At 39.3% G+C, this 22,401-nt stretch overlaps 1 protein-coding gene across 5 annotated transcripts in view; it reads left to right on the top strand.

Moving 5' to 3' along the window:
• MAP3K4 (mitogen-activated protein kinase kinase kinase 4) overlaps positions 1-22,401 on the top strand; it is a 104,649-nt gene that overhangs the window by 24,720 nt on the left and 57,528 nt on the right. For all 5 annotated transcript variants that reach the window (XM_020808991.3, XM_020808981.3, XM_020809020.3 and 2 more), the window contains exon 2: positions 18,401-18,591. In XM_020808991.3, coding sequence (XP_020664650.3) covers positions 18,401-18,591 — 191 coding nt within the window. The remainder of the gene's footprint in view (positions 1-18,400; positions 18,592-22,401) is intronic.

The following is a 22,401-nucleotide window of genomic DNA, read 5'->3' as shown; positions in this document are numbered from 1 at the left end:
GTATAGATTTGTATTGACTTGCATGATAACTGGTTAGAGTTGCTTTATAGTTATATGGGAGGATGCGTGCCTGGAGTGGCATTATGATAGTTAAAAAGTGTACAATGATACTTATGAGTGGAGCTTATCGGTCAGTGTGTTTTCTAGATGAGGAGGTACTGGTTTGTACACAAGGGTTGAGTGTGTGGGAAAGAGAAGTACTTAGTTGAGAGATACTGATTATTTAGTGCTGTCAGATAGAATGAATGTAGTCTGTTTTAGGAAGAGGCTGTGAATAAAAGTGTGGTGTTGATAGTATATATGTGAGAACAATTGTCTATAAGGAGCAAATTATAGTTGAAACATTGATTCTTATATTTGTTTTATTGTTCATTGGCCCTTTCTGTTTCTTTGTGTTTTTTTAAAATACAATTCTTTTTTGGTTTATAAACCCTGCTTATTACTGTATTTCTATAGACAGCAGTTATAAGGTCCTGTGCCCATGTATACTGTGGGCCAGTGCTCTAACACATGGTTTTTACATGTCACCACTGTAAACATGGCTGTGTGTTCTTACTTTTTTTAAAAAAAGGCAGTGGGTGGTCAGCCCTAATGCTTTAAAGCAGAAGTGTAAAGGGGATACTGACCATTTCCCTGAGTTTGTGATAGGGAGATGCAAGAAATATTTTTCGCAGGCTTAAATGGCAACCCCAACTTAATACAAGGATGGTAGTTGTTTGGCAGGTGGGATGTTGTAGTAGAGAAGGTGTCTGAGTACTTCAGCCCTTTTCTCATGATTACTCACTGAGCTGTGTTGGGCTTACTCTCAGGTAATTGTGTATAGGATTGGAGCCTTGCTAAAGCAAGTGAACATGAGCATTTTATTTATCGCTCCTGTCTCTAGAAATCCGTTAGAAGAATCTATGATTTTTTGTTGTTGTTGCTAGTACTAAGAGGGATATAGGTACAGTGTCAATCCTATGCACAATACAGACGTTCGTAATGGCATACAGGCATAAGGGACATGGATGGACCAAGACGTAAGGGCCATCTTTTTCTTCATTGGTGGCTAGTTAGCTACTTTGGAGAATTTCATAAAGGAAGTACCCTTTTCCACACACCCCAGTCCCCTTTTGCCCTGTTCCCAAGTAGTTGATTAAAATACTGATTGAAATTAACTGATATATTATCTTTGAAAGACCACTAAACATAGATGTCCTGTTTAATTTCATAAGTTAATTATGCGTTATATGTCATGAAACTACTGTAAATTAGGTGACCCCACTTTCTGCCATTCACAGCAGTGTTTTTAGCTGTGACTACCACAGACTAGAGTTGGAACCGGCTGACATGAAAGAGCAAGGTGCTACTGTTTAGTTGGGCATGGATTCATCTTAACAGTTATCTCATGCTTGCTTTTGCAAGAAGTGCCATTCTGAATTTTTGCTTTTTGATTTGTGCTTGACTGTGTATTTCTGCAGTCTTTTAAATTATAGATTCGATTAAGAAAAAAAAGCCTGTGTTTCTGCAAGAGTGGTCCTAACAAGACTAGATAGGCGGGATATAAATTAAATTAAATTAAATTAAATTAAATTAAATTAAATTAAATTAAATTTAAATAAATAAATAAATAAATAAATAAATAAATAAATAAATAAATAAATAAATAAATAAATAAATAAATAAATAAATAAATAAATAAATTCTGCATCATGGATGAAGTAGACCCATGAATTCTCCATATGAGGCTCCTCTTAGTATGTTGACTTTTCTGTGATATAGATGTAAGAGTCTGTGCATGGGAGCTATTTCTCTAGCATATAGCAATGAATATTCCAACTAGTTTTTTTCCAGAATAAGCATTGTGAGTGATTTCTCAGAACAATAGAGATGACGTCCTATATTATATAATTGTATTGATTGATAATGTATCTATGCTGTGAATAAGGATACAGCTTTGGACTCTGCAATTCTTCCTGAGCTGTGTACTTTACATGTGGTATTTGGAGATCATCATGAAGAGCTTGAGTTGATAATTAATAATTCTATCGAGATGACACTAATAAAAATTTTACTTTTATAGTTTATAGTGGTTTATCTGGAGCAATTAATGACAAGTTCACATTCCAGCCTTAGTGTCATTCTAGCATCTTTATCACCCAAAATATACTAGTGTTTTTATTGTCAGTGAGGATACATTTGTGGCTTGTGCATTCTTGGATGTGGTATCCATATTGCTGCATGGGTGTAATTCTGATCAGTTATTTTGAGTCACTAAGTCAACTGATACGAAAATATTTCCTATATGATAAATGAAACAGGGCTTAGTATTGGATAAAAATAAGTATACTACAGGAGAGAGGAAACAAAGTTGAGTATGCAAATTATATACCATATGAGAACTAGTGTGTCAGACTGAAATGTAGTTTTTGAGGAATACAGTTATATATACTTAATCATATATCTTGTCAGAAATTGACAGATACTGAAATATTAGGCTGCAAATTGAATGTTTTTACTAGAACTGTCTGAACTGCTTTCATTTTAACATTGACATCTCCCCAGCCTCCACCATGGCTGGTTGTACTGATTTCCATATGTGGATAGCCAGTTTTTTGTTGCCACTAGTCACTGAACCAAAAATCGAACCACAAGGTTACTGTTTGTTCTGTCTTTATTTGGCTGCTACGTGGCTGATGAGTTCTATGCAGCTCTACCGGGCAGTGATCATGGAAGCCTCTGCTGCCATTTTCTGCTCTAGAGAAGGAAGCTTGCTGACTTGCATCTGCATTGCTGAAGTCCTATGGCCATCATTGGCTATGCAACTGCCAAATGTCCTTAGGCTTTCAGCCAGTGTTTGAGTGGGATGTGGCACAGGAATAGCACTGGAAGTGCTGCTCCCCCCCCCCCCGCTATAACTTCATATCATACTTCCGGCCAAATGACAGTGGCACAGTTGGCATGTGGAGTGAAATGTGGAAGTATCCGAGCCTAATAATATGCTAAATCATATTCAGAGGTTGTGCCATTAATACCAGAGATAGTTGCTCCAGGAGGTTTGCCTGATGTCTTTGTCACAAGGAGCCATGTAGTGAGTGCTGTTCTATTCATATTTAGGATTTTCTGGGTACTGCTAGAGCAGATCGGCCTATTTGTCAGTGGAGTGCATCTACAGCTGGTGTATAATACCTACTAGAAAAGAGATTTCAGCACTCAATGGATGTGTATGCTCAAAAGTATCACATTGTTATGTGTTTCTAATAGTGCTGGGGATAAATTTAAATATGGAATATTCTTTAACATTTATACTTACATTTTAAAATGGTTGTTGGCATCATCAATAATGTTTGTTATCATTATGCGTCATTAAGTTGCTTACAATTTATGACAACCCTGATAGAGTTTTTTATGTATGTGAGATGCTGAGGAGTAATTTTATCACACCTCTGCTGGCTAGGAGTTTCCATGGCTGAGTAGGGATTTGAAGCTGAGTCCTAGCATGACACTGCCGCTGCAGCATATGGGGTGAATGTAAAAAATGCTGCTTCTCCAAATGTAGCAGTAGGCTGTAAGTTATCTGATAAATAATTAGCATAAGCTACCTTGCAGGGATTTTGAGTAGGTAAAACAGAATACCTCCAAAGAAAGGCAGGATAGAAGTGTAAGCAAATGAGTGCCCAGGAGATCCACCAGATATGTTGTAAGAGCAAATAATCAGTAAGAAAATGTAGTGCCACTTCTAAAACCAATAGTTCTCTATTGTGCTGTGTATTTATGTTATTGATATTAACTGTTGCAATTGAGGAATAACAGTCATCAAGTTTAGAACAAAAAAATTTGGCAAGTGCTTATAAATGGTAATATGTATGAGACTTCAGACTCCCTCACTGCAGTGTTTTAAATGTTTTCTTAAAGTATTTCATTTCTATGTTTAATTTTTCTGATGTCTGGAAGATTATTTTGCAGTATACAGTGGGTTCAGGGGAGGGAGATAGCTGTAAGCCATCTGTGTCGGTCTTTGAACTGGAACGCAGGAAATCAGCTTAACTTGCACCTGGCTGCTTATAACTCTCCTTTATTATATGCTATTGGAGATGAATGACAGAGCTGCGAATGGAGCCGATTAGAGCTATTAAGTGGCTTTTCTACAGTACTTCATACACTTGGTGAATTTCTAGTCCCAAATCTTATTTGTTATAGGCTCAATATAATACAAGGTATTAATAACCAGCCTGTAATTTGTTGAATAATAGTTTGGGAAATTGGGCCTCTGTAATTAATTGAATTTTTTGAATGAAATCAACCCTGAAGCTGAGGCTCCAATACTTTGGTCATCTCATGAGAAGACTCCCTGGAAAAGACCCTGATGTTGTGAAAGAGTGATGGAAAGAGAAGGGGATGACAGAACATGAGATGGTTGGGCAGTGTCATCAAAGCGACCAACATGAATTTGACACAACTCCAGGAGGCAGTGGAAGACAGGAGGGCCTGGCGTGCTCTGGTCCATAGGGTCACGAAGAGTGATTTAATGACTAAACAACAACAAATTAATTGAAATTAACAAATGTCTCATGGAGATTAATTCAGAACACTCATGTTAAATAATGCATGATTAATGGAAATAACTCAGCTGAGCTGCTACTGTTGATAGTGTTCACATAGTGAAAAGTAATGTGAAAAGGATATATAAAAGTTACTTTTTTTCAAAGGATTTTAAGAGCCCAAAGGACAGTTCATCAGATTCTGTGCACTTCAGTCTGTTGTTTAAATACATAGTATTCACTGAATATGTACCTGTCCAGTGAGAAGCTGATGGAGTGTAATGATACATCCTCAGTTGTCACAACAGAAAGGATTGCTGGGCATTGTGCGACTGCCTCAGTTGTTTTTATGTATGTTAATTAGTGCTTTCAGTGTCAAAGCTGACTGTATTGTTATGTAACCTGGCAATATTGGCTTTTGTGGAATGTCAACTATGCAGTGGTGACAGAACAATCTGTCTTGAATTCTGGGGAGAAAATTGGGAAAGAATCTAGATAGACGTCATGCTTAAGTACAATTTGATTAAATATAACTGGAATTCAAGGCTTATGCATGTTTTGTCCTGTGGAGTTGGACATAGGTTTAAAACCATTGATATGCTTTTGAAGGTTGCACTGGGTAAACTGGGTAAAGTAGTTGTACTCAGGTCTCATTGAAATCAATGTGAACATTTATAATGTCAAACTAATGTCCCCCTGATTTCATTAGAGAACTATATCCAATTAATTGACCTAATAAAGGTCTGATCCATTTCCTTCAAAGGATAATGGATGGTTAGTGTACTAGGATGTTTGCTTGTTCTTGATATGTATAGACTGCCCTATAACAAATTTTCAGGGCATCCTGCTCTGGCCTTTGATTCTTGTGATTTGTGGGTGTATGTATGTGTGTGTTTTCTTTTGGATGTGTTTGTTTCATCTTCATTTAAGCATACTAAAGTCATTACGCAGCAGCTTCACTACACTGTATGAACAAGACTTTGTATGAAACAGACTCCTGTGAAATATTCAAAAATTGCTGTAAAAGATGGTGCAAAAATTCTTTTCCATAATGGCAAAGCATAATTTGATGTACTACAGCCTCAGTGTCAACATATTTCCCTCCAGAGATAATTCAGCCTTGATTTGCTCTAGTACCCAATTGTTATTCTTTCTGGCAGTCCAGAGTATCTGCAAAGCTCTCCTCCAGTATCACATTTGAAATTAATCAATTTTTTCCAGACATTTTTTTCCTACTGTCCAGCTTTCGTACCTGTATATGGTAATTACAAGAGTAAATGGATATTATAAGTAGAGATGTGCACTTCATATTCGTATCCAGGGGATCGCAAAGACAGTGGGGGTGGGGGATCGCTTGGGTCCCCCTTTCCTCCTTTGGCCCTCAAAAATGTGGAAAATATAATATATGATGTGGCCCTCATACTAAAAGGTTTGGAGACCCCTGTTGTAGATTATTAAATGCCTAAAGCATTTGCAAGATATGTTCTTATAAAATAGTTATAAAATAGTCACTCATGGTTCATGCAGTGTTCAACACTCTTAGCACAAGTGGTTAAAATGGGGATGGGTCATTCTTTAGATAGAATTTTAATTCAGTTAGTGTAAAGTTCTGTTGTTTCAAAATATTAAATTGTTGTTTGTAGTGCCATGTCTTTCATAACTGTGTTGAAAATTAATATGGAGTAAATCATGTTTATCAGTTTCAAATTGTGCTAGCTAGAGAGAACTAAGAGTCCTGATTATATGTTGTGAGAACACAAAGAGCTGCCAGAAGTGTTAAAAGTTTATTTATTTATCTGGTGATCACAGAAGCTCAGAAGTCTGTTGCTTAATTACTTAATAAATTCTGCTTATGGTAAGAATTAGGACAAATCCACCACCGTCTCTGCTTATATTTTAAACAGAAAATAGGCATTTTTATTGTTTTTATATCTGTGACAATACTTACTAATGACTACTTTACTTTTAATCATGTATAAGAGCCTTCTTCCATTTGTTTTGAGGTTATTGTTGTTACAGAGTGCCAGCAGTATTGTGAAACAACTGTAATGGCATCTGGGTTTGATAGGATAAGAATATTAATCTAGATTTTAGAAGATGCAGCTGATTGCTTATTTATATAAGGCATGTGTTTAAAATATGTGAAGGAAAATATGACTATGGGATGGAAAAAATCCACGACAAGAGAAAACATAAATTAGCAACATTGAGCAGCAGCATAATGTCACATTAAGGCCTTCATTATAAGAAAAGATGATTAAGTTAATCACACCATTGTAAGAAAGACATTGAGAAATTGTGGCACTATGACTTATCAGCAGGGCTTGAAAATTTTTTAGAATGTCTCACCAGTCAGTCAGAAATTTAACCAGTCAGCATGAGCGGACTGTAGCCTTGCAATTTATGTTTAAACTTAAATTTAAACTAGGCACTTTCTATATAACAATGCATACAAATCCAAAATAAATATATCCTCAGACTTGGGTTGCTTTATTACCTGCGTGCCTGTGGGGTCATGAAGTTTGTATTTTGAATCCCTTTCTTTTGAATGTCTGCAGCAAAAGCAAAACTGAAAGCAAAAGCGCTCTTAAGGAGCCAGGTTATTCTGTTGAAATTGGGAGCATATTCTACACCATGAGACCACTGTGGTGCCTCAATTTATGAACATCCTACCTACAAACATTTCGACTTATGAACAGCTCCACCCGCAAAATTTTGCTTTGACTTGCGAACGGAGCTTCGACGTAAGAACAGAAAAAGTCAGGGGGAAAAGGCGGGAAATGCAAACCGTTGGTGGCGAAGAGGCTGCTTCTTTGTAGCTGTTTCGCCCCAATGGTGAGAGCAGGGGGTCAGGGAACTTTTTCACTCCTGCAGCACAGGAGGAGGAAGGAGAGGCAGGGGCAGCTCCAGATCGCTGCTGGGTGCAGGAAGCCGGTGTGCTCCCTGCCCATCCCTGGTGTGGGTCTACTCATGAGTAAGGCACACTGAAGGTGTGGGTCTACTCGTGCGTAAGGGCCACCGAAGGCACACGTCTGTTCATGTCTAAGGCTCGCTGAAGGCCCTGGGCTGGGGTGTGCGGGTTGGAGGGGCTCCTCTGTGGACGAGGCATGCGGCGGTGGCTCAGGAGGAGGAAGGAGAAGCGAGGCGGCTCTGGCTCGCCACCGGGTGCAGGAGGCCGGTGCGCTCCCTGCCCATCCCTGATGTGGGTCTACTCGTGAGTAAGGCCCCCTGAAGGCTGCCCTACGCTGCCGGCTGGGGACTGTCGCTGTCCGACGGGGAGTGAGCACCGTCAGAGGAGGCTTTGGTCTGCCTGGTAAGGTGCTACTTTTTGCTTTTTAGAAACTTTTGGGTGGGTTTTGCAGGGTGAGTTTGGGCTGAGGGGGGTTATGTTTCTGTGCTGTGTTGTTTATTTTTGATGATTTGTTTTTGCAGTCCCAGCGTGGGGATTGCTCAATGTTTATTTTTGGTTTTTGTTGTTGTTTTGTTTGTTTTTTAAGCCTTCAGGGCCCACTCTGTTTATTTTTGGTTGTTGTTTTTTTAAGCCCCAGCACCTTCTGATGGGGCTTTCTGTATGCTCTTTTTTTTGTATTTTTTTTTTTGAAATGCTGGAACGGATTAATCCCGTTTCCATGCATTTCAATGGGAAATGGTGCTTTGACTTTTGAGCATTTCGACCTACGAACACCATTCCAGAACGGATTAAGTTCGTAAGTCGAGGCACCTCTGTACTCTACATTCTCCTGCAGAGCTACATATCTACGTGCCACTCAAACTCTCTTCTCGCGAGAAGAGGGATATTTTTCCTTTTGTAATGGGAAGGGGAAGGGGAGGACTGCAGGGTCAGAGAGAGAGAGACATGGACTGAGGGTAAGGAGGCAAGGAGGGAGGGACGGAGGGAGCTGTGGCTTGTCAAGCAGCATTTTTTCACTTGTCACAGACGAGTGGACGAGTAGATTTTTGAAGCCCTGTTTATAAGGTTCATTTTAGTGGGTGGAGGTATGAAGAACAAGACCTTGGATGTTGACCTAATCATATGGGTAGGCTTATATGGGACAAAGTGATTGTTCTGATATGTTAAGCCTAGATTATTTTGCATTTTAAAACTGAAGAAAATGCAACATATATTCTGTGCTGAAAGGTGTTAGTATGGGTTCTCGAAGCTTACTACAAAATTTCAGTGAGGGAACTCCAATATATTTACTGTGAGAGGCGACCCAAAGGTATACTTCGGTACCCAGTGCCAGTGGAACGAGGACTTCCTTCCCCTGCAGCAGCCTTACATAGTGCAACTAAGCAAAACCTGATCTAGATGGATTCCTTGGAGTAGGTTTTTAAAGATGCATGTAGAAGGGGAGAGGGCTGTATGAAGTGGAAGAGTCCAGTAATTTTAGACAATGTGTTGGTATTTATCAAAATTACAGCAGTGGATCCTGGCCTTAATCTGAACATGGCCTTGGTTTCCAAATTCTTTAACAAAGATTTATTGGCATAATCTTGGGATGTGGAAAAAGCTTGCAATATGTTATGTTAGCTCATGATTCTTTGACATTGGCAAATGATGTCAGTAACAGGTGGTAATGTGAACATGGAAAGAAAGGTTCTGTTTTAGATTAGAGATGGGGGTATTCATATACGAATACAAATATCCCCCACAGGTGCAGATAATGAGGGTCTGGCCCTCAGGACTGGCTAATCTATTGCAAGCAATGGAGCAATTGGAAGGCTCCATGGAGCTCACGGCAGTGGTGGAGTTCTGAGTGGTTGGTCTGGCCCCAGGGGAATATCCGTCTGCACCTGTGGGGGAATATCCGTATTCATATATGAATATGAATACCCCCATCTCTATTCAGGATATGTTTGTGAGATAGAATAACACTGGATTAGTAGTATGTATTAGGAAAATATCTCGAGGGTCTGCAAAGGCACATAAATTGTGTTTCATTAAAGGTGTGAACATACTGTTGATGAGAACACAAGAAAAGCTGGATCAGATCAAATGTCCATCTAGTCCTGTGTTCCCCACCTTGGTGGCCTTCAGACGTAGAGATTGAAAATGGTATTTAACGTTTAGCATCATTGTATCGGAACCCAACTGCATGAAGGTAGGATTTTATACCCCAGTGTGAATTATTTTAAATTTTCTGATATTGGGCTTCATTACCATTTTGTTGCCTGTCTGCTCAGTTTGGAGATATCTCTTTGTGTTTTTGTTTGTTTGTTTTTGTTTTTGCAGATCTCTTGGTCTTCCAACTGAATTTTTGATAACTTGATTGTCACACAAAACATGGCTATCTGTGCTCTTACCACTAACTCTGAGTCATTTATGAACACCATAAAAAACAATTTCCAGTACAGATTCTCTGAGGAACCCGTTTGTAACGTCTTTCATCATGAGAACTTTCTATTTAGTTTGATTCTCAGCTGCCTGTTTTAAGAGTTACTAATCTATAAGAAGACTCACCCTCTTTTAGTCATGACTTTAAAGATACACAGGAGCCTTTGATGGGACACTTTTTGAAAAAAATCAGAAGTTTATGAAAATCCAGGTCATGAAATACTGACTTCAAGTCTAGTAGTAAGTTATCACTGGAACTTATGCATGAGCTCATTCACCAAATCTTCACAGATTCAGTGGGCATACTCTACCTGTGACTTATAGCAGGATTTCAGCCTCTGAATATTAGTACTTATCTTTGGATTTGTGTTTAGTAAAATCTGTTCTTCGGTATGCTGAATCATTTCATCTTTAAATGTGGCTTCTACTGCTTAAGGTAAGGTAAGGGTTCCCCTTGGCATTTTAGTCAGTCATGTCCGACTCTAGGGGGCGGTGCTCATTCCCGTTTCCAAGCCGTAGAGGCAGCGTTTGTCCATAGACAGTTTCTGTTGTCATGTGGCCAGCGCGGCTATACACGGAACACTGTTTACCTTCCCACTGAGGTGGTCCCTATTTATCTACTCGCATTTGCATGCTTTCGAACTGCTAGGTTGGCGAGGAGCTGGGACAAAGTGACGGGAGCTCACTCTGTCGCGTGGATTCGATCTTATGACGGCTGGTCTTCTGACCCTGCAGCACACAAAGGCTTCTGCGGTTTAGCCCACAGCACCACCACGTCCCTTTCTACCTGCTTACCCAGAGAAGATAAACTAATTGTTGTACAATTTCCTGGAAATTTTATGTTGAATTGGCTGCCCTCTTCTATTATTTTAACTGCATGTTATGTTTTTCCTAAGAGGTTATACGTTCATTCTTAAAGATTCTCAAGTGGTTATTATCCAGACATGGTAATAGAACATTTCATTTGTTGATGAGCCATAAGGCTCCTCTCTTGTTAGCTCTTGTTAGAATCAATTTGCCCTCCCTGTTTTGAGATGTGTATACATCCTTCATCTTTTGCAGTGAAGACAGAATTTGTTTATTGTCCTTTAGATTTTCCTGTTTTATCTTCCAGCACCCTTCATTGCACTGCCCTTTAACAGACCAAATGTTTATATGCAGATTTTCTTATTTCTGACTTATGTAAATAATTGTTTCTGCTGAGTTGGTCTTAATGTTTTTGGCAATATTTTGTCAGGTCCCCCCCCTTCTGTTTGGGATGTCAGAGATTGCAGTTCCTTTCATTTTCATTTGGGCAATGCCTATGTTCTGCCTTCCAGAATCCTGATAATGAGAAAATATGTAGAATCCATCATATGCTCTTGTGATTGCATTGCTTTTTGGTCCTGCTAGAATCAAGCAATGTGGTAAATCTTACAGTGTTTGGTCCTTCATTATTTCTTCATTTAATTTTTATCTTTTGGACACAAGCTACAGTGCATTGTGTTGAACAGCCAGATATAAAGTGGAATTTATCAGATTGTGATCAAGTTCTTTCAAAATTGACATCTTTATTTTTTCAGGGCAGCCTGCTTTTAGCCTTAAATATCCTCTGCTCTTACATACTACTCTTGCTTCTGAGCTGACTTTATCAGGAGAGAGGAGAGCATTTTCCCTCCCTTCCTCATTAACCTGACAGATGGTGACATTATAAAGTTGGTTCCATTACTCAGACAATATAAGCACTTGCTCTTTTATCTATTTCCCTTGGCTAAGACTGAAAGATATTTCAAATGTCAGTAGTGACATTGTGCAAGAGTTGCAAATTAGGTACAGTGATGCCTCGCTTAACGATTGCTACGTATAACGAAAACTTCGCTTAATGATGGCTTTTTCAGAGCGATCTTGCGCTCCGTTTAACAATTTTCCCTATGGGAGATTTTCGCTTAACGATTTCGGGACCGTGCTTCGCATAACGATTGAGTTTTTGGTGCCCTTGTTTCGCTTAATGATTTTTTTACAGCCCCGTTTTCGCTATTTTTAAAATATTCTAAAATGTTTAAAAATGTTTAAAATGCTTGGAATCGTTAGTGCACCTAATAAAACCTTTGTTAAATTAATTTGGCTTTGTTCTGAGTCTTTTTGAATTTTTTGTGAATTTTTTTCTCCCCCATTGAAATGCATTGAAAAGGCTTCAGTGCATTTCAATTGGGGAACCGCATTTCGCTTAACGTTTTTTCCTATGGCGATTTTCGCTTAAGGACGGTAATCCGTTCCAATTGGAATGGATTATCCGTTTTTCAATGCATCTCTATGGGAAATGGTGTTTTGCTTAACGATGTTTTCACATAGCGATTATTTTTTTGGAACCAATTAAAATTGTTAAGCGGGGCACCACTGTATTACTGATACTTAGAGTAACTGTGACTTTTTCATACAACAGATATATTTTGTACTAAATTAATCACATACAGTACTATTATAAATGTTCCACTAAATAGCATGGAAAATGTTAGAATTTTCATGATAGTAACTACTACTTTTCCTAGTGCTTCACAAGCAAAGCAAGATTTAAGTGACTTCCAAATATTCCAGCATACGGATTAGTCTGCCGTGGATGTTCTATCAGCATGCATTATAATGAGGATCAAAAGATGATTAAATCATAGATAACATTAATTTCAGTCATTTTTCCCAGTAAGTAAACACAAGCAAAACAAATAATTTTGTTCTTTCTACTTGTCCCCTTGAACACAAGTGAAATAAATAATTTTGCTCTTTTTACTTCTTCATTGAATTACATATCTGATATTCATATTGTGTCATCCAATTTGTCCCCGTAGAAAATATGTTCAATCATTCTGTTGTTTACAAGATAGCATATCTTGTTAGAAAGTAATATACCTTGTTACAGAGATGTCCTTAGTTGATCATTAATTCTTAACAGCTCTGGGATATCCTACTTTTAGTGCCAGCTCTTTGTCTCATTGTGAGGCTCCTGCTTGTTATATTTGTATAGTTGATGTCTTTAGTCTCTTGGAAAATTCTGAAACTACTCAGTGTGTATATCAGTGCACACAATCTTGCTTTGCTTGTGAAGCACTGGGAAAAGTAGTAGTTACTACCATAATGGTATTACCAACAGACATCTTATTCTCATTTTTGCTATCTTACCTGTTAATGTGGTGCTGGGTTGCACAGAACATTTGTTTTATGGGCCCATCTTTCTACCTTTTGCTGCAGCTATGGTATAAGCAGCCCAGAGGCTGTAGCCAAGCGCATGGTTTGTCTGGTCTTGCAACTGCAACAGGTGCAAGAGGGAACATGCACTGCCCACATATCAGCTCCTGCTGGCCTTGCTGAAATTGCTGCAGCTAAGCTGGTAGCCTCTGATGATGATATCTGCCTTCCCGGCTTCAACAGTTGCAAGAACAACAGCAGAAGCTAATCTGTATTAGATACACATTTTTCCTAATGCAGTTATCGAAGTCAATTTTCAATTGTTGAATGTTGCCCTTTATTTTAAAAGTGACTGACAAGGGAATAAAGTTAAAATAGGGTGGGCAGAATCTAGCTGGTCAATTAAAACCGCTGCTTGTTTATTTGCACATAAATAAAGTTAATCACTGCCTCAGGAGAGAAACCATTGGAGTATTTTATTTTAATAAATAAGTAGAGGTGCCGCCATCATCGTCCATGCCGTGAGGGAGCAGGCTGGGTAGGTGGGGCTCGTCAGCCTTGGGAGGCAGCCCATCTAGGAGAAGGAAAACTCCGATTTCAAACCTCCACTGCCTTGTGGCTATATCCACTGATGGAAAAGGCCTCAGAAGTCAACCTCGAGGCAAAATCCGGAGCCGGAGTCCTGGAGGCAATTTGTGTCATTCTGTCAACTCCTGCGACGTCACTGGAACCAGTTATATTGGCTCTTGCCTTTCCTTTGGACTATTTCAGCGACGTGGAGAGGGGGGATTTGCTGGTTGGGTAACAGCCTATCCTCCATATTATTTTACCCAGGCCTCGTGCTCTGGAGAGGACACTCCAGCTTCTCATACAGTGTTGAAACCCTAGACGCCATTCCAAGTCCTCCATAGAGAGCACGTTACCATAGTCTCTCTAGACTGAAGGGTGCCTATGTGTAAAATATAAAAAGTGTATTACTTTATATTATGTTATTTAGTATTGCTGGTGTTATGCCATATTCCTCCTAAGAGGCCTGAGTCCAGAGAATCCGGACTTTTGTTGGTCCCTTGAACTAAGGTGGCAAATTCCAGGCTTTGGGCATTTCTCCACTTGGTTCCAAAGTGTGGAATTCTCTGCCCCAGCGCCATAGTTGGACAAATTTAGATGAGGTTTGAAAACCTATCTGTACAACTTAGAGCCATAGGTGTTGGGTGTAGGAAGAAGTCAGCAACTGATGTATTTTATTTTAACTTTTTAGGTGATTTTAAGTAGTTGGTTAATTCTTTTTTATTGTTGCATAGTTTGAGGAATTTTATGTAGATCTATAGGTTCTTATAATGTATATGTACCCACACACATAATATCAAGGTTGCGGTTAAATGTTGTGTTGTATGTTTGTACATTATTGATTTTATTGGAATGCATTCTGGTGTAGAATGCAATTTTATTATTATTGTTGTTGTTGTTGTTGTTGTTAAAAACCACAAGGCACAGTCAAAATTATAAAAACATTGGTATTATATAACGGATACAAGTTTTAACTAAAAACCTAAGTATCTGTTAAATATCGGCATATTATGTATGCTGTTCCTAATATTGCCATTTTTTTGTAGCTCTGATAGTGTGATTTCTGAGATCTGCAACTGCTTATAGTACTATGTGAAATTTCTTGATATTGTTCCCAAAGTCCCATTGACTACGGGAACCACTGAAGTGTGTTTCTTCCAGAGGCAAGATGTTTTGATTGCCAGGTTTCTATACTTCGTTAGTTTTTCCAATTCTTTATTTTTTTTTTCAATGCCAATGATCGAAACGTTTCTTCGTTCTATTACTACTATGTCTGGTGTGTTGCGTTCAAGGTGTCTATCTGTTTGGATCTGGTAATCTCACAAGATCTTGACTTCCTCATTTTTTGACACATTCTTTATTTACCTGATGTTCCCACAGGATTTTTGGAGGCCGGGAAGTTATATTTTTTGCATAATGACCAGTGCACTAACTTTGCCACTCTATAAGTTTGTAATTTGTTTGTGCAATCTTTGGACATTCACAGATGAGGTGTGACACAGTTTCATCTTTTTCTTGTCAGAGTCGACATTTGCTGTTAGCACTAATTCCTTGGATCGTAGCTTTCATCACGTTGGTTTGAAGCACCTGTTCTTGTGCAGCAAAAATCAATCCTGCGGTTTCTTTCTTAAGGGTCTCCAGTATTAGCCGTGTCCATGTTGAATTATGATCATGCTTTCCATCAATATTTCTCAGGTGTTGTCCATGTAGTGGTTATTTTTCCAGCTGTTTAATTTATTTTCAAACTGTTGTTTCTTATATTGAGCTTTTGTTTCTGTTGTTTTCGGAATATTCTCCATTTTCACTGCTTTCAGTAAGTTTTCTCCGCTTGTACTGATACAATTATTTATGCTTCTTTTTTCTTCCTCTAATACCAGCTGTATTTGCAGTAATCCATGGCCTCCAATTTTTTGTGGTAAATGTAATCTGTCCACGTTGCTTTTTGGATGTAGTGTGTGGTGCCTGTTCATTAATTTCTGTGTTTTTTGATCCAGTTCTTCTAATTTGATTTGAGTTCAATCTCTTATTCCAGCTGGGTATTTAATTACTGGGACGTGTTTATAGTTTTAATTGCATTTCCCCCATTTAATTTTGATTTTAAGATTTTCTGCAGCCTTTTGATATATTCTCTTTCTGTCAGTTCTTTTGGCATCGTCTGCTTCTAGTTTTCCAAGATATTTATAATTTTCATCACTTGATAGTGATTTAATAATATTGCCATTTTAAAACTCTATTCCATCTAGTTTTTGGATCTTGCCACAGTGTATAGACAGAGCTGCACATTTGTAAATTCCAAATTTCATTTGGATATCTTCAATAAATATTTGCACTGTGTTTAGCAGTAATTCTATCTCTATGGAACTTTTTGCATATAGTTTTAGGTCATCTGTGTATAAGAGATGATTGATTTTTCCTGCTTGTTCTGGAATATGGGAGCCCAATCCAGTTTTATTTAAAATTATTGACATGGGGATTAGTGAGGTGTTAAACCTCAGGTGACAAAGAATCCCCCTGAAATACTCCTCTTTAGCTGTTAACTTCCCCAATTTCTTCACCATAGGCCATTAAGATGTTTTTCCATTTTTCCATGTTTTCCTTGAGGAACTTCTGAATGTTTTTACTAATCCCCCAAAAGTTTAGGCAGCTGTGTGGCAGTGCCTTTTTATAGTCTATGCAGGCCATGTTAAGTTTTCTTCTTCTGCAAAAATATTCAAAAACACCAGGCAAAGTCAATCAAAACTATAAAAACATTGACTGGTATTATATAACACAGCGGTCCCCAACCCTTTTGGGACCGGGGATCGGCTGAGCCTCTGAGGAAGGCAGGGCACCCCCCCACGCTTATGCTTTTGGGCGCATGTGCGCACTCTCTCGGGCATATGCGTGAAGCAGTGGGGGAGCGCGCATCCGCCCGCCAGCGCCAGCATGAGTGCTCCACCACCCCTTCACGCATGTGCAGGAGCGCCTGCACATGCATGCACACAGGCGCATGTGTGAAGGGGTGGGGTGGGCTCATGCTGACACTGGCATGTGCGTGCAAAGCAGCTGTGGGGAGGGGAGCGCATGTAGAGGGGGCGGGAGGTCTGTCTCCGTGTCCCGGTCTGGCTCAGGCTGCTGACTGACACCGGGTCGGGGACCAGGATTTGACGACCTCTGATATAACAGATACAGGTTTTAACCAAAACCAAAGTATAGGAGTGACCAAACAAAAATTGTAACTTTGAAACTGGTTCTCTGATATAGCAGACAGTCTGCTCTTGCTTTGTGCCAAATTTGGGGACATTTGGGCAAATGGTTTTCAAGTTACAATTTTTTTAAATAAATATGCCGGTGACCTTTTCTGTCTGATAATTTAAAATTGATCAAATGCATCAAAAAGACCAAACTTGTTTCCCTTGAAGGAGAATGGTTAGTCCTGCCCTCCCCTTTGGTTCAAGATAGCTTTTCTTCCTCAGCTTGCCTAACTCAAAGAAAGGGTTTGGAAATTGGAACATAGGTTTCTAGTCTACATTATTTAGATCTCCATGTCAGCATTAGCTTACCTGAGAGGTTAAAAGATTGCATGTTGTGCTTACTCACACTTTTGCTTCACCATTTCATCTAGTCCAAAATAGTCCCTCAAAATATTTTGATGCAGAGGGACTACAGCCACATTCAAGCTGTTCTCGTTTCTGTCCTCACCCAGTAACAATGGTAGAGATCATATGCTCATCTTCTGGAATCCTCTAGCAGTGGGTAATTCTATATGAGGGAAATTTTGGTTGGAATTTATGTGTAGTATATGCATATTTAAATCCCCATTTAAAAAGCTAGGAAAATCAGTTTTTTTTTAAAAAAAAAATCTGTTTATGAATGTGGAATATTGCATTTCTGTACCCAAGATTCAAAAAGCCAGGAAATGGCCTGATACTGCAGCACAATATCATGCCTATGTTTCCAGCAGGAAAAAGGATGCCAAGCTTTACATAGCAAAGGGCACCCTGAATGTTGACAACACCAATGGCAGCAGTCAAGGTGGTGTACAGGGTACCTCTTGTGCTCATACCATTCATATTCAGGCTTAAGTTCATTTCCTCTGTAAGACAGAACATAAAAGTTTGATTTTTTAAAAAAAATGTATTTTTAGTTTGAGAATATCATATGTTGACATGCACAATATATACATTGTGTATGTATGTGTATATTGTTTTTACACACACACACACATACACACACACACACACACAAATTATGGTGTGTGTTTGGCTGGGAAGATGTCACATATGTGTGGTACAATAACTGTTCTATTAAGAGAAGAATAACCTTTGTAATCAAAATAGGTGTCTGCTACCTTTCCAGTCTGGTGCGGTATCTGTATTTGATATCCATTGATACTGGTAGTGTGTGAAAGATTTGCTGGCATATCACATCTCTGCCTATGCAAAAATGTCTGAGTACAGTTTGTGAGGCTACATTGGTTTTAGAGTGTGTAGTGCATTCGTTACAGAGGTATGAGGCATCCAGTGCTTTATGGGCACAAGGCTAGATGTGGTAGCTTAAAGCATGACCAGGAGTATCACCATTTCTAACTTACTGTTTCCTGCCAAGTGGAGAGGAAGAATTTCACAAATTGTACAGTATTTACTTAATCATTTTTCCCAACTAAACACAAATTATGAACTGCTAAAAATTGAGGAGAAAATCCATTTTGGGAAGAGTTGCTGATATTTCACATGGGAATGGCAAGAGTACCAAAAGTTCCCAGTGCTGGATTGGAGAGACATTAACGAACTGCCTTTTCTATACTGACCTCTATATCATAATTCCTTTTATTGCTTAGGCAAGAGTGCAAGTCTGAAGATGTCAGTTGCAAGAATTTTGAATCTGATCCTGAGGAATTATCAGATGAAGCAAATACTGACATTTTCTATGGAACCTCTCCTCCTAGCACACCGCGGCAGATGAAACGCTTGTCAACAAAACACCTGAAAAGTAACACTGGGAGACCTACCAGCCGCTCTACTTTAAAAGGTGTGTGTAAGAATTTTTATAGGTTTTCTTTCAAAAACAAGTAATAACTTTACATTCACTTTTATTAATCTAGCATTCATTTATGTGATAACCTGAAATATATGTTCCCAAGAAGGCTTATCCATCCATTAAGTAGAAATAGCCGTGGACTTCTTTATTCAGTTCCTCTTGTTCCATTATACCCAATGATTGTCACCACACATCTGTCATATTTTGTGGAAGCCTTGCTCTCCCACTCCTCACCATGTAATATTAGATGGCTTAGGTCTCCATCCATTAAAGGTGCATTTCCTCCCAAGGCTCCACTGGTGATGTTGAATGACTGAGCCATGGGGTTCTTATTATTGGTAGTGTTGATTAGGGGTGATGGGATTTGTAATTCCATAACATATGGAAAACCAGCATTTTCTTTCCCTCTCTATCCATGCTGTGGGCCCTTCCATATCACAGGGACTTGGTACATTTGCCTTAAAGCTCTCATCTGACCAGCAGATTTTTCTCATCCAACTTGCAACTACTTCTTCCTGAAATCCTTACTTAGAAGAATGTCTGCAATCAACGTTCCCTCTAAGGTGTGCACGCACAGAGCTCCATCGGTGCCATGCCATGTCAGTCAGTGCCAGTGCCTGCTTGATTTCTGGTTTTAGATGAAACCCCACCCCTGGCGCTCATAGGTGAGGCTCCCACACAGCAGGGAAGAAAATTAAAGGGACTGTTGCCTGCAATTATCTATGATAATTTATCAGAGACTAACATTGGCATGTAGTGCATCATACCAATTGAGACAAAGCTGTCAAGACAAAGCTGGCTCCCTGAAGCACCATCTAGATTCAGTTTACTCTTCCATCTTCCCTATGTTTTAACTAGGGGCTTGATACCAAATGGTTGTGCCCACATCACCAGGTTTATGAGGGATTGAGGGACTCTGATCTAGTCTCCTGTCCCTCCCATCTGTTCTCTACCCTTGTCATGTCATTAACCCAGACTGGGGAGCCCCCAGAATCTTGGTTATCTGAATAACTTTGGTTAAAAGTATCTGATTGCTCCAATGAGGATGTGAAATCTTTAAATATAGATTATTGTATTAATGCCTCTATATTCATGTACATTTTCCGAAAATAAAGGAAGGTTGCTTGTACAGGCTACCTTTCATTGCCATTATGAAGAGCATATGTACAGCATTAATGTCATGATTTTTCTGTGCTGTGTAACATTTGCTGAAAACCTGTTGCATATTGCACTAAGCAACACTAAAGTAGGCCCATTGAATCAGTGGTGAGTTGGTGCCTCCATAAATTCAATGGATTCAAATGAACCTGCTCTAGTTGCATCTTTCTGTGTCAAAAAAAAGCTACAGCCAAAGTAGGCCCATTTGAATCTATGGAATTTATAGAGGTTCCTCACCAAAACTCCACTCATTTAATGGGCCTGCTGTGGTGTGACTAGACACTGACTAAACAACATTTCACTGTTGTGTTTATGATACTGCCTAAAGTTCACATTCTTTTTATAGTAATATGGCATGGGAACAGTAAGCATCTTGAATAGTAATGTTTCAGGTGTCAGAAATGAATTCTGCAAGTGTAGGAAGAACATTTTGTTCTGAATTACTGCTGCTCCTGCATCTTCCTAATAGTAAATGTTTGCAAAATGGACTTCATGTTATCTTATGTAATTCGTAAAGCAGTATTTCAAATGTAAGCAGTATTATATTATCCTCATATTCCAGAAAGGGTTCTGAGGCAGAAAGGGTGACTTGATTTAATGCATCCTACGGTGTTGCTGGTCAAGACAAAACTTCAGCCTTACACTTCTGAGTTACAACTCATTCTAACTGCATTCTAGCCCTCTAAACAAAATTGTGCAAACCACCAGTTCTTATTAATGTAAAGTAACAGGAAGGGTTTGGACAGAGAGGTGCTGGAAAGACAATAATGCTAGGAAAAGTTGAAGGCAGTACAGTAGTTTAAAAGAAGACTGAACATGAAGGAAATGGCCCAGTAGAAGAAACCGTGCCTTGAATTTGCAAGAGCTGAGCAGGGCTGTTAATGACAGGACTTTTAAATTAATTGTGTCCTATCATATCAGTTCTGACAACCCTCATTATTTTTCTAGGTAGAGAGTACTCAGAAGTGGTATACTATTCCCTTCTTTTGGGGACATCCTGGCACTGTGCAGCTTGCCCAGGGCCACCACAGACTGTCTCTTCTGGGGGCACAATGGGGAATTGAACTCCCATCCTCTGGCTCTGCAGCTAGATACTAATTTATAAGGTTTCCATAAGTCAACAGCAGCAGCAGGAAGAGAGAATTCAGCACCTTTCATGAAAGAGGTTAACGATTCGGGCACATGTATCTCTGCATAAAAGGCATTCTTATATAATGCATAGAATTGGTGTTTACTGAAGTCTATGGAGAATGCTAAAAAGAAACAGGGCCAAGGATGTCATTATACCTTCTTGAAACGTCTTTTTCTTCAAAAGTGTTACAGTAGTGGAACTCAAGAATGGAAGAATAGCTTTAACAAGGTGATAGACCTGTTGTAGTCATGTTCCCCACTCAAGTATAACTTGCTAGTATATATAAAAAGTTGCTAAAAAGGCAATTTTCTGGTACTTACACAAGCATAAACTGCAGCAGCAAATTGCCACTTGTTAACCAGTCACTGCTTGTATTTCTTGGACATCAGTTGTGGGACTTGGTGCATGAGGAAGTAAATACAGTGGTGCCTTGCTTAACAATTACCTCGTTAAACGACAAATCTGTTTGACGCAAAACGATGTTCTAATGGGAAAAAACTGCTTTACGATGATGGGTTCCCTCCTTCGGGAACCAATTTTCACTTTACAACTATCAAAACAGTTGATCGTCGGGTTTCCAAAATGGCTGTCCACTGTGCAAAATGGCTCCCCGCTGTTTTTAGGACAGATTTTTTGCTATACAGGGAGCAGAAAATGGCCGCCCTATGGAGGATCTTCGCTGGACGAGCAGGTATTTTGCCCATTGGAATGCATTGAACGGTTTTCAATGCATTTCAATGGGCTTTTTTATTTCACTTGACGACGATTTCGCTCTACAGCGATTTCTTTGGAACCAATTAATGTCGTCAAGCAAGGCACCACTGTACAGGAAGTGACTCACTGGAAAGTGGCAGTTTGCTGCTGTGATTCACGCCTTTGCACTTACGCCAATGTAAATAACCTATCGGAATCTGGCCATCCGTTCTTTTTCAATTAATATTAATTGAATGAAAGAAAGAAAGAGAAGTGGAACCTCATGTTTTTTCACTTGTAGAACCTGTCAGTCTCCTATTTGCTTGGGTTTTTTAAAAAATAAAATGTAATTGGGGGAGAGGTGGGACTTCCCACTGATATCCTCCTTTCCATTCCTCTTCTGCTCTCTGGGTTGCTGCTTGGTCACTTACTCCAGCTGCTGTGTGCAGGAAAAGAGATAATTATAATGAGAAGTTACTTCTTATAATTACAATTAGTACAACAGAACATTTCCCCTAGCGTAGTTTTGGAGTTAAACCCATCTTTAAAAAGCTGCTCAGCATGCCTCTGTGCTGCAAGGTCAGAAGACCAGCAGTCATAAGATTGAATCCACATGATGGAGTGAGCTCCCATCGCTTGTCCCAGCTCCTGCCAACCTAGCAGTTCGAAAGCATGTACACTGGTGCCTCGCACAACGAGTGCCTCACACAACGATAAATTCACACAACGATGGCTGCTCCTGAAAAATTTGCCGCCTCACTCAATGATGTTTCCTATGGGGAATTTTCGCACAATGATGTCCCTTTTCGCTCCTGTAA

Source organism: Pogona vitticeps, chromosome 1, assembly GCF_051106095.1.
Source record: "Pogona vitticeps strain Pit_001003342236 chromosome 1, PviZW2.1, whole genome shotgun sequence".
Lineage (NCBI taxonomy): Eukaryota > Metazoa > Chordata > Lepidosauria > Squamata > Agamidae > Pogona > Pogona vitticeps.
This window is presented reverse-complemented; position numbering and strand designations above follow the sequence as displayed.